Genomic DNA, 12,488 nt, shown 5'->3' with positions numbered 1-12,488 from the left:
GACAAACTGAACAAATATCGATATGGAGACAGAACCAGACAAGTGAAGCTCAGACAATGCATATTAAAACTAGGTAAACACACACACACACACACACACACACACACACACACACACACACACACACACACACACACGTACCAAGTCTTCGTTTCATTGTGTGGCCAGAAGTAGACGTGTTGGGAGAGGGCGTGAGTGGTCAAGGAAAGGGCAAAGCGGAGGGCGGGTATCTGCCTAATGTAATCCGGCACAGCCTCAATCTCCACCACCACCGCCTTCAGCGACACCCCAATGTTCTGCAGCACGGCCTCCCACGGATCACCCAGCCCCTGCGGAGGATGGGGGGAATTATTATTATTAGTGTTATTATTATTATTACCGGGAACCGAGCAGAAGAAGAGCTCTGCACCCGAAATTGACCTATCTTTTGGCTATTATGGGAGCAGCAAGTAGCGTTTTTTTTTTTCAATCTTTGTATTACTATTATTATTATTATTATTATTACCAGGAACCGAGCAGAAGAAGAGCTCTGCACCCGAAATTGACCTATCTTTTGTCTATTATGGGATCAGTGAGCAATGTTTTTTTGTTTTCTCTATGTGTTACTATTACTATTATTATTATTATTACCAGGAACCAAGCAGAAGAAGTGTATCAAGACAGCTCTGCACCCAAAATTGACCTATCTTTTGTCTATTCTGGGAGCAGCAAGTAGCGGGCTTTTTTTTTTTTCACTCTTTTTGTTGCCCTTGAGAAAGAATAAAGAATAACACCCCAAGACCCCATACCTCCAGGGAGCGTGTGAGGTTGGCGGGGTTGGCGATGATGGAGAGGAGGCGAAGGGCGGCAGACGTGGTTCCCTTGGCGACGTCAGTGAGCACCACCGAAGGGTCTGACTGGAAGGTCTTTGCCACATCCTCCACGAAACCCATGAAGTCGGCCAGGCTGGGGAGAGACAGTGAGATAAAGGAGAGAGAAAGAGAGAAATACATAGAGAAAGAGACACAGAGAGAAAGAAAGACACATATGCAAAGAGAAAAAGACAGAGAGAGAGAGAGACGCACACACAGCTCACGGGAAGAGGTGGTGGAGGCGAGCAGCGTCCACCAAATAAAGAAAAGGCTGGATAAATGTATATATGGAGATGGGACTATTAGGGTTCAGCTCAGGCCCGGTAGACTACATACAGGTAAATACAAACAGGTAAACACACACACCTGGTCTCGTTCCACTTGGTATAGGACAGAATCTTCCCGGCACCGATGATGGGACTCAGGGCTTGGGCGGCAGGTTGCAGGTACCTGGACAGGGGCGCGAGGGCCTCCAGGCGACTCACAGCGGCCAGCAGCCCCCCGATCTGCTGCACCAGGAGGTCTTTGTTGTAGCCGCCCACTGCCTCCATGACCTCGCCAACCTACAGGAAGAAAATGGAGATAATGAGAGATACGGTAATAAGGGTAACATGGAAAGAATAAGAAGAAAATAGAAAGTAAGAAGAGAAGATAAGGGAGAGGATAATGAGGGAATAGAGTAGATAAAAGGTGAATATAAAGAAAGGATAAGAAGAAAATAGAAAGTAAGAAGAGAAGATAAGGGAGAGGATAGTGAGGGAATAGAGTAGATAAAAGGAGAATATAAAGAAAGGATAAGAAGAAAATAGAAAGTAAGAAGAGAAGATAAGGGAGAGGATAATGAGGGAATAGAGTAGATAAAAGGAGAACATAAAGAAAGGATAAGAAGAAAATAGAAAGTAAGAAGAGAAGATAAGGGAGAGGATAATGAGGGAATAATGGAAATAAAGATAAAATAAGGATAAGGAAAGAATACAAAGAAAATGATTCTCTTTTTTTGTCTTTTTTTGTTTTTTTTTCCCTTTTTCTGCTTTTAATTCTTCAGTCATTCTCTTCTTTCTACTACTTTTTTTTTTTTTTTTTTTTTTTACTAATACTCTTCCCCTCTTCCTCCTCCTCTTCTTCCTCTTTTTTTATTTAGCTTCTTATGTCTTCTGCCTCCTAATTCACCTCCATCACTTTCTCTTCCTCCTTTTACAGCATTTCCTTTCCTGCTTCCCCTCCTCGTCCTCCTCCTCCTCCTCCTCCTCCTCCTTCTCCTTCTCCTCCACCTCCTCTTCCTCTTTTTTTTATTTAGCTTCTCATATCTTCTGGCTCCTAATTCACCTCTGTCACTTTCTCTTCCTCCTTTTACAGCATTTCCATTCTTCCTCCTCCTCCTCCTCTGTCTATAAGAGTATATATAAACTAAGAACATGGCACACAATTTCACTTTCCTTTAGTCATCCTTAAAAAAAAAACCTTTACACAATACGATTTTTTGTCCAAGGTGTCCTCCTCCTCCTCCTCTGTCTATAAAAGTATATACACTAAGAACATGGCACACAATTTCACTTTCCTTTAGTCATCCTTCAAAAAATAAACCTTTACACAATACGATTTTTTATCCCAGGTGTCCTCCTCCTCCCCCTTCCCCTCCTCCTCCTCCTCCTTACCTTACGCAGCACCTTCTGGGCATCAAGGGCGGCCAGGAAGACAGAGGTGACATTGGCGGCCTGGGCGAGGGGGAGGTGGCAGAGGGAGTTGGATATGTCGGCAATGTCGGACGCGCTGGAACCGTTGGTGATGACAAGGAACTCCTCCAAGTACTGCGGCGAGCACACCACCTCCCTCGGCCCTCGTCTCCCCGCCAGGGCGAACACCTGTAGGGATGGAGGCAGGTGTGGGATTTATTGGGGTACTGGGATAAATAAAAGAAATAGAGTAAAAATGACAAGTGAAGATGCCAACTAAAAAAGAAAGGAAATTAATGAGAAGTGAGATAATATGATGTAGAAAAAGGGAAATAAGTAAGGAAAAACTTATCTATATTGTAAAAAACATCACTCATTAACGGTTTCACCAGTAACTTTAATTGCATATCATCATTTAACCCAGTAGCAGCGGGGATCGTGTTTCTTAATGGTCCCTCTAAGCGAGAAAAATGAGAAAAAATCATCCCTCACACAAACCATTTCATAATATATATCAAAGCATTTGTGATCAGATTATGTATCATCTATTTTTGGGGATTTATATCATGGCACAAATTTGGCCCGTCGCTGCTACACGGTAAAGCCACAAATTTGGCCCATCACTGCTACACGGTAAAGCTACAAATTTGGCCCGTCGCTGCTACACGGTAAAGCCACAAATTTGGCCCGTTGCTGCTACACGGTTAAGCCACAAATTTGGCCCGTCGCTGCTACACGGTTAAGCCACAAATTTGGCCCGTCGCTGTTACTGGGTTAAAGAACAGAACAATACAAGTTGACTTTACATATAAGAAACAGGGAAAATATGATGATAAAGACAGGACTAACAGTGAAAAACATACAAAAAAAAGGGAAAAGAGGAAAAAAGTGAAAAACCAAATGTTGTATGCAGATTATAAAGAGTTAGAGGAGAATGTAGAGTATGAAAAAGATATGAAAAACGGTAAAGTTCATTTGCGAAAACTTAAAAGAAAATAAAGTGTATATGTTATAGATCTTATATGCAAATTGTAAGCAAAAGGAAAGACTGCGTATAGGGAAAGTGTGGGTACGACAGTTTTGGGTCTGAAACTCATAAATGCAATGCTCCCTTAAGGCCATATTTTAAGACACCATCGCTTTTCACATCAACTATTTCTAAAGGTCAAAGAGGGGATCAATCTGCTATTCATGAGTGCTTTTTAAGGTTCATGGCACAGAAGAAGGGTCAAACTACCACCAGGGTCATAAAACTACCCCTGGAAAGGCCTACAGCTCCTACGAAAGCCATGTCAAATATGTGAACTTGGGCGACGAAATGTTTTTAAAATGCAACACTTAGCCCCTTACCCTGGACACATTGATGCGCGCCCCCAGGAAGGCCTCCACCACCTTTCGGTTGAGGTCGTGCCCTGAGGTCAGCTTCTGCGACAGCTCCTCCGGGGACTTGATGATGTCGCTCACCTGCAGCCCGTTTTCTGTCATGGGGGAAAATGGTGATTGGATGGGTGACTTCTGAGTTTTTATATTTTGTTAAGTAAAGGATGAAAAATGGTGTGTCTTCAGAGGGACATGATTATAAAGCTCACCTGCAGCCCGTTTTCTGTCACGAGGGAAAATGGTGATTGGATGGGTGACTTTTGTGTTTTTATATTTTCTTAAGTAAAGGATGAAAAATGGTGTGTTGATTATTAACAACAATAAAAAAAGATAAATGAATGACATAGAAAAAATATATTATCATTTATACTGCAACTAGGTAAACACACACACACACACACACACACCCATGAGAGCAGTGAGGGCAGGAGCAGCAATGAGGTCCGTCACGCCCTTGAGAGTGTTGAGGCTCCAGGGCAGGGCAATGAGGCGGTCCAGGGCGCTGGCATCAGTGCCGTCGATGAGCTGCGAGACATTGACCAGGTCGTTCACCCTGCGGAGGGATTAGGGTGTTAGGGTGAGGGGGTCATAGTGGGATTAGGGTGATGGTGTGATACTGGGATTAGAATGTTAGGGTGATGGTGTGATGGTGGGATTAGGGTGTCAGGGTGATGGTGTGATGGTGGGATTAGGGTGTCAGGGTGATGGTGTGATGGTGGGATTAGGGTGTCAGGGTGATGGTGTGATGGTGGGATTAGGGTGTCAGGGTGATGGTGTGATGGTGGGATTAGGGTGTCAGGGTGATGGTGTGATGGTGGGATTAGGGTGTCAGGGTGATGGTGTGATGGTGGGATTAGGGTGTCAGGGTGATGGTGTGATGGTGGGATTAGGGTGTCAGGGTGATGGTGTGATACTGGGATTAGAATGTTAGGGTGATGGTGTGATGGTGGGATTAGGGTGTCAGGGGCTCATTTTATTCCTATTCCTCCTTTTTTTTTTCACATCTTTTAATATGAACTTCAAATGCGGCTTCTCCTTCTCCTTCTCCTGGTTCCTCTTACACATCTTCCTTCTTTTCATTACTCTTTTCCTCCTTCTCCTCCTCTTGTATGGTAGGGTGTGGTGTGGGAGGGTGTGCATGAGACGGGTGCCATTCTGTGTTTCGGAGCTTCATTCTTTGCTCCCGCCTTTTACCAGCGTCACGGCACATTACACATATCTTCCTTCTTTTCATTACTATTGGTGTGGTGTGTGGTAGGGTGTGGAGGTGTGTGGGAGGGTGTGGGTGAGAACGTTTGAAAGGGAGTAGAGATGTGGTAGGGTGTGGGTGAGAACGTTTGAAAGGGAGTAGAGATGTGGTAGGGTGCGGGTGAGAACGTTTGAAAGGGAGTAGAGATGTGGTAGGGTGTGGGTGAGAACGTTTGAAAGGGAGTAGAGATGTGGTAGGGTGTAGGTGAGAACGTTTGAAAGGGAGTATAGGGGTTTAGCAGGGTGTAGGGAGGGAGACTATTATATCCTTGAGGGAATATCTGCACTTTTATGTCCTTCCTAGAGAGAGCATGACACCCAAAAACAGCAAATAACGCCATAATGCACCAAAATAGCGAGACACCACCTGCTAGCTCTCCCTCCTGACGCCCAAGAGACCGCTAACTTCGGCTCTGCTATATTTCGGCATTAAAATTCCCAAAACATTTCTAAGAGTCTTTCATTATATTAAATTTGCTACTAACAAGGAAAGGAAGCTTCAAGGCATCTAACTTCTACCGGCAATCATTCTATTTAATGATGCATACGTGGAGATAATGACCAAATAGAACATTAGTAGAAAGCGTGGTACAGAGCGCTAGTTTTATAGGAGGTCTGGCAGGGTATAGATAAGGTGTGGCAGGGTCTAGAGATATGTCAGGGTGTAGAGGAAGCGTGACAGGGTGTGAAATACGTGTGATAGGGTGTAGATAAGTTTTGGAAGAGTGTGTAGGTTGAAGGGGGTGAGAGAAAGCTGTAGAAGAGATGTGATAAAAGGTAGAGGAAGGAAAGGGAGAAGGAGAGGGAGTGAGGAAAGGATTTAAGAAGGGAAAGGCAAAAGGAAGAAAGGAGGGAGGGGCAAAGAAAAGAAATGATGGAAGGGGAAAGGGAAGAAGAAACAAGGAGTGGTTTGGCAGGGTATACGTGTAGGTGTGGCAGGGTTTAAGGAGAGTTCGACAGGGTATGGCACTCACGCGGCTCCGGGGTAGTGGTCTAGGAGGTCGTCTTGACCCTCCCCGTGGCACTCATTAGCCAGGCCGCACACGAAGGACTGCAGTTGACCCAGAGGCCACTCCGAAGACAGGCCGCGGGCTTCGAAGTGGCCTGCGAAGTTTGCCGAAGGACGGAGATCGACGTGGAGGAGGAGGAGGAGGAAAAAATTGAGTTAGTTTGGCTCTTGGGGATGGAACAGTTTGCCTACCTATTTGTTCTCCTGTTTATTCTTTCATCTGTCTGTTCTATTATCTATTATTTATTTATTTGTTCCTTGATCTGTGGCCTGCGAGGGTTGGAGAAGAATGGAGAAAGAGGAGGAGGAAAAAAAATGTGTTAGTTTGGCTCTTGGTGAATGGGACACTTATCTATTTGCTCATTAATCTATCTATTCTATCTGTTTATTCGTTTGTCTATTATCTACTTATTCAATTATTCTTTGATTTGTGCCCTGCGAGGGTTGCCGAAGAACGGAGAAGGAGGAGAGGAAAAGAAGTGTTAGTTTGGCCTCTGGGGGATGGAGCACTTACCTATTTGCTCTCTAATCTATCTATTCTATCTGTTTATTCGTTTATCTATTATCTACTTATTAATTTATTCTTTGATTTGTGCCCTGCGAAGTTTGCCGAAGAATGAAGGAGGAGGAGGAGGAGGAGGAGGTGTTTTAAATTGGCTCTTGGGGGAGGGAAACTTACCTATTTGTTCTCTAATCTATCTATTCTATCTGTTTATTCGTTTGTCTGTTATCTACTTATTAATTTATTCTTTAATCTGAGGTCTGCGAGGGTTGCCGAAAGAAGAAATTAAGAGAAGTAGCCTATCATTTTGCCTAGTCTTGGTGGATGGGGTACTTAGCTATTTGTTACGCTATCTGTATATTCTCGCCTCCTTTTCTTTATTCTTTTATTTATTGTTTATATATTCATCCTTTGATCTGTGGCCTGCGAGGTTGGCGAAGGACGGAGGAGGAGAAGGAAAGAAAGTGGTAGTTTGGCGCCTTAGTTGATGGGGCACTTAGCTATTTTGTTCCTTTTTTATGTTTGTCATATTTCCTGCTTATTCCTCTATCTATCTGCTTATTGTTTTATCTGATTATTCTTGCATCTGTTTACTCTGTTTTGTATATTCTTTTATGTGTTTGCTATCCATCTGTTTATTCCAGTCCTTATTTATCTGTTTATTCCTTCAACTATACGTATTTACATTTTTTTCTATTTTGTCTTTCATCTTATCTAAACTGCCTATCCGTATATCTTTCTCTCTTTATTTATCTACCTATCTATCCATCTATCTATAATGGAAGGGATATATAGCTATTTAATCACCTATAATTCTGTCTGTCTGTGTCTCCAAGGTCTGTGTGTTTGTCCATTTTCTCTCTAGTTAATATCAGTCTATGGGGATCTGATCTATATATTCACCTAACATTACACCGATAACTAAACTAAACCGCCAGAGAAGAACCAAGGGACTATATACATGCAAACCTATATATGATGGTGACTTTTTTCAATGCCTGCAGGAAGAACAGTTGTGCATGCGTGGAGAACCAGCAGGAAACAAAATGATGAATGGATCTGAGGAAGCCATAAAGTGTGGAGTGTAGCGAAAATGACAGGAAGGAAAGAATGAAAAAGAGAGGATGGGAGAGGGAGTAGAGGAAGGAGGGAAGGAGAGGGACTGTGGGAGGGATGTAAAGAGGATGGGATGAAGGAAGGAAGGAGAGAAAAGAAGGGAAATGTAGACCAGTTAAAATGAGAGGATGGGAGCAGAGGAAGAAGGGAAGGACAAGGAAAGAGGGGAAGGGATGAAGGAAGGAGGGAGAGAAAAGAAGGGAAATGTATAGACTAGTTAAAATGAGATGAATGAAAGAAGGAGGGAGAGGATGGGAGAGGGAGCAGAGGAAAGATGGAAGGAGAGGGAATCAATGTGGGAGGGGTGGAGTGAGGAGAGGAAGGGATGAAGGAGAGGATAGAAGGGAAGGGTGGAAGGAAGGAGAGGAAGAGAGAAAGGGATCGGAGGAGGGAAGGATGGAAGGAAGAGATAAATAAATGGAGGAGAGAGAGAATTAAAAGGAGGGATTGAATGGAAGAAAGGAGGGGATATGGAGGGAGAAGAGAAAGAGAGGGAAGGAGACAATGAAGGAGAGAGAGAGGAAAGGATAAACGGAGAGGAAGCGAAGGACTATAAGAGAAGGAGGGAAGTAAAGGAGGGAGAGAAGGAGGAATAAAGGAGGGAGGGAGGAAGGGAAGAGACAGGAAGGAGAAGCATGTCTAGGAATGAGTGATGAAGGTCATTTGACAATATAAATAAAAACAACAACGAAAAAAAAAAAAAACAGTCGTGCGTAGAAAAACGTAGAAAAATATGTCTACTAGCAACAATAAACTATCAATCAATCAATTTATGTAGACGTATAAATGAATGGAAAATTAAAGATAAATAAATAAAAGACGAGTGAAAATGGAAAAAAAACAGAGAAAAAGGGATAGAGAAAATAGAAATAATACATAGGACAAAAAGATTAATGAAAAAAGGGAAAAAGTAGGAGTTTGTAAAGATTCTAGAAAACAAAAATAAAAACTGAAAAAAAGAAGCGAGTAGAAAGAATGAATAAGAACAATAAAAAAAATATATATATATGAATGAAGGAAAATCAGACAAAAGAGAAAGGAAGATTACGAGAGAGAGAGAGAGAGAGAGAGAGAGAGAGAGAGAGAGAGAGAGAGAGAGAGAGAGAGAGAGGAAAAAAATGAAAGAAAGGATGAAAGAAAGAGAAAGAAAAGCAAAATTAAGAGAAAAACAGACCCGAAAAAAATAAGAAAGTAAAAGAAAAACAAAAAAAAATAGAAGAAAGAAAATAAAGAGAGAAAGAAAGAAAGAAAAAGAAAAAAGTAAGAGAAAACAAAACAGAAAAATGAGAAACAAGAAAATATAAGAAAACAACAGAAAAAATAGACGTTCGAATGTGAAGAAAACAAAACAAAACCAGAGAGAGAGAGAGAGAGAGAGAGAGAGAGAGAGAGAGAGAGAGAGAGATTTTAAGGAAAAGTTGGAAAAATACGGAGACGGGACCACACAAGCTTAAGCCCAGGCCCTTTAAAACTACAACTAGGTAAATACAACTAGTTAAATACACACGCACACATATACTCACAGATTTCTTCATGTTTCGGGGGAGCCGTTGACTTGAGACCGGCTAGGAGGGCGAAGGGCGTGAGGGCCACCACCAGGGCGCCCAACACCCACGGCTACAAGGAGAGGGTGCCGTTAGAAAGGGTGACGCTGATGATGATGATGATGGTGGTGGTGGTGATGGTGAGGGTGATGATGGTGATGTTCGTTGCTGGTGATAGTGATGTTGATGTTGGTTAGTTTTTTTCATTTTTATAATTATTTTTTTTTTCGGCATTCGTCTTTGTCCGTCTCCTATTGTTTTCTCTTCCTCCTCCTTCTTCTTCTCCTCCTCCTTCTTTTTATCGTTTCCTTCTTCTTCTACTACTACTACTACTACTACTACTACTACTACTACTACTTGTGTTACTACTACTACTACTACTACTACTACTCCAACTAATAATAATAATAATAATGATAATAATGATAATAATAATGATAATCAAGTATAAACAGCGGAAGTAGAGGAGAGTCCATCGAGGTATTCCCTTCTGCTGGCCTACAGGAAGCGAGGGCGGTGTTGGGGGCGTCCAAAAGGCAGACTAGCACATATTTTTCCTAGTTTGTTGTTTATCTTTACGTTCCCAACACGTTAAAGATAAACTAAAACGACGTGCCTAACTACGAATCAGCTGGTTAACTTTTTGATCTTAACGTTCCCAGCACTTAGCGACCCTCTTTCCGCCACCGTTGCCAAATTATCGTACTCAAAACATCGCATTCATCAGCTCCAGGGCCCAAAACTCTCCTACCCACACAGATAACGAAATTCCAGTTAAAGTTCTCGTTAAAAGCATTACTTATTGGCGTTTGTTTGCGATAGCTGTGACTCAGAGACCGGAAAGTACGACGTGCTGAGTGGCTGAGTACGATAATTTGGTAACCCTGCCTTCCGCTCCATACCACACGTTTTAGTATATCTTTGATGTGCCTAACTTCGAAGCCGCGGACCCGTATTCGAATCCCGGCCTGCGCAGTCGCCATTCAGCCCACCCAACTGTTCATCTTCCTAACCTAACTTAACCTAACCTAACCTAACCTAACTTAACCTAACCTAACCTAACCTAACCTAACCTAACTTAACCTAACCTAACCTAACTTAACTTAACCTAACCTAACCTAACCTAACCTAACCTAACCTAACCTAACCTAACTTAACCTGACCTAACCTAACCTAACCTAACCTAACCTAATGGGGCTATGGGCAAATTTTCCGTGGATCTTCAGTCAAACCACGATTTCCGCTAGCGTGGTTTTCATTTGTTTCTTGTTATTGCTGCTGCTGCTGATGATGATGATGAGTAACACCGTCGTCCTTCAGTGAAATCTACCGTAGCTTTGGAAGATCGTGGATACGTCGGAAAACCACGGAAATATGAGAACCACGCCAGCGGAAATCGTGGTTTGACTGAAGACCCACGGAAAATTTGCCCAGTGTAACAGCCCCTTTAAAATTAACCCGGATGTGAATGCGACGTAGATAAGAACCGAGGGAATGATCAACTGGTTAACTCTAGACCAGCCTTCCTTTGTCTGTTGTGTTTCCTCCTGCCTATGACTTGACCGTTGAATCATGTAACAAGCTCTATTCGCTACCACCAACAAGTCCAAGCCGGTGTGGTGTCAAATCTCATCCCTCCGTCAGAGTCCATCCCATCCTGGAGACAGCTCAAGGGCAACAAAACAAAAGAGCATCAAAAAATCCCGCTAGGCGCTGTTCCAACACAAGTACAAAGAATAAGAGGTCAAAAGAAAGGTCAATTTTGAAGATAGCTATACGTGAACTTGTTATATAGTGACGATTTGAACCTGTTAGTGATAGCGGTGAGGCGTCAAATCTCATCCCTCCGTTAGAGTCCATCCCATCCTGGAGACAGCTCAAGGGCAACAAAACAAAAGAGCATCAAAAAATCCCGCTAGGCGCTGTTCCAACAAAAGTAAAAAGAATAAGAGGTCAAAAGAAAGGTCAATTTTGAAGATAGCTATGTGAACTTGTTATATAGTGACGATTTGAACCTGTTAGTGATAGCGGTGTGGCGTCAAATCTCATCCCTCCGTTAGAGTCCATCCCATCCTGGAGACAGCTCAAGGGCAACAAAACAAAAGAGCATCAAAAAATCCCGCTAGGCGCTGTTCCAACAAAAGTACAAAGAATAAGAGGTCAAAAGAAAGGTCAATTTTGAAGATAGCTATGTGAACTTGTTATATAATAACGATTTGAACTTGTTAGTGATAGCGGTGAGGCGTCAAATCTCATCCCTCCGTCATAGGGCCAGTTTCACAGTTCCCTATGATGGGTTAGTAAGCTCCCAAACCAATATCAGAACCTTCGAAATTTCCATGTGTAGTGTCTGGTGTTTATATTTAAGTTCACAAATTTGATGAAACTATACAGGAAAAGTCTTGTGTATTCAGTGTGGCATCGAAGACCTCCCCATTTTGGATTGTATGGGATTCTATAGTTTGGTTCGGGCTGTTACGAAGACACTGTGTTGGACTGTGGAACCGACTCATAGTCCATCCCATCCTGAACCTCGTATCGCGGAACCCAATCTTTGCTGTCACAGAGTAATTACGTGAATCATCTAAAGGAGGACCCAAAGAGCGATGCAAAGCGGAACAGGTCACAAGAAGAAGAGTGATTGTTGATATCCTAGTATGCACATTAATAAGTCATCATTTACTTTTATAATAATAGAAATAAACTTGGATGGGACAGATCCCGACAAGCAGGCGACAAAAAACAGGTATATGTATTCACCCAAATTTTACCTTTTCATATTCCAAAACTCATTAACTTTCCCCTTTTTTCATCCCTTTAATATTTCCTTTCTTCGTTTTTCACAATTTCTACTATTTCTATTTTCTCTCATTTACTTATTTTCCGCTTTTATTTTTTGACTCACTTCCTCTCTCTGTATTTCTCGTATCCTCTTATCTATAACATTTCAACACTCATCCACTACAACCATAAAAACATCCTGTCTGTGTGTGTGTGTGTGTGTGTGTGTGTGTGTGTGTGTGTGTGTACAAAAGAATGGAGAGTCATGTGCTTTAGGTATGTCTCTTTTGAATTTCCCTCATGCATGTCGGTATGTGCGTGTGTGTGTGTGTGTGTGTGTGTGTGTGTGTGTGTGTGTGTGTGTGTGTGTGTGTGTGTGTGTTG

General features: G+C 42.4%; 1 protein-coding gene across 7 annotated transcripts in view; it reads right to left on the bottom strand.

Annotated features, from left to right (window-relative positions):
* LOC126986309 (uncharacterized) overlaps window positions 1-12,488 on the bottom strand; it is a 145,956-nt gene that overhangs the window by 97,473 nt on the left and 35,995 nt on the right. For all 7 annotated transcript variants that reach the window (XM_050842292.1, XM_050842293.1, XM_050842287.1 and 4 more), the window contains exons 3-10: window positions 9,303-9,396; window positions 6,127-6,256; window positions 4,312-4,457; window positions 3,875-4,002; window positions 2,507-2,713; window positions 1,218-1,414; window positions 789-945; window positions 142-329 (exon numbers count right to left, since the gene is read on the bottom strand). In XM_050842292.1, the coding sequence (XP_050698249.1) occupies window positions 142-329; window positions 789-945; window positions 1,218-1,414; window positions 2,507-2,713; window positions 3,875-4,002; window positions 4,312-4,457; window positions 6,127-6,256; window positions 9,303-9,396 (1,247 nt within the window). The remainder of the gene's footprint in view (window positions 1-141; window positions 330-788; window positions 946-1,217; window positions 1,415-2,506; window positions 2,714-3,874; window positions 4,003-4,311; window positions 4,458-6,126; window positions 6,257-9,302; window positions 9,397-12,488) is intronic.

This window comes from Eriocheir sinensis, chromosome 61 (assembly GCF_024679095.1).
Source record: "Eriocheir sinensis breed Jianghai 21 chromosome 61, ASM2467909v1, whole genome shotgun sequence".
In the NCBI taxonomy this organism is placed as follows: domain Eukaryota; kingdom Metazoa; phylum Arthropoda; class Malacostraca; order Decapoda; family Varunidae; genus Eriocheir; species Eriocheir sinensis.
Note: the sequence above shows the minus strand (reverse complement) of the source record. Positions and strands in the feature narration are given on the sequence as shown.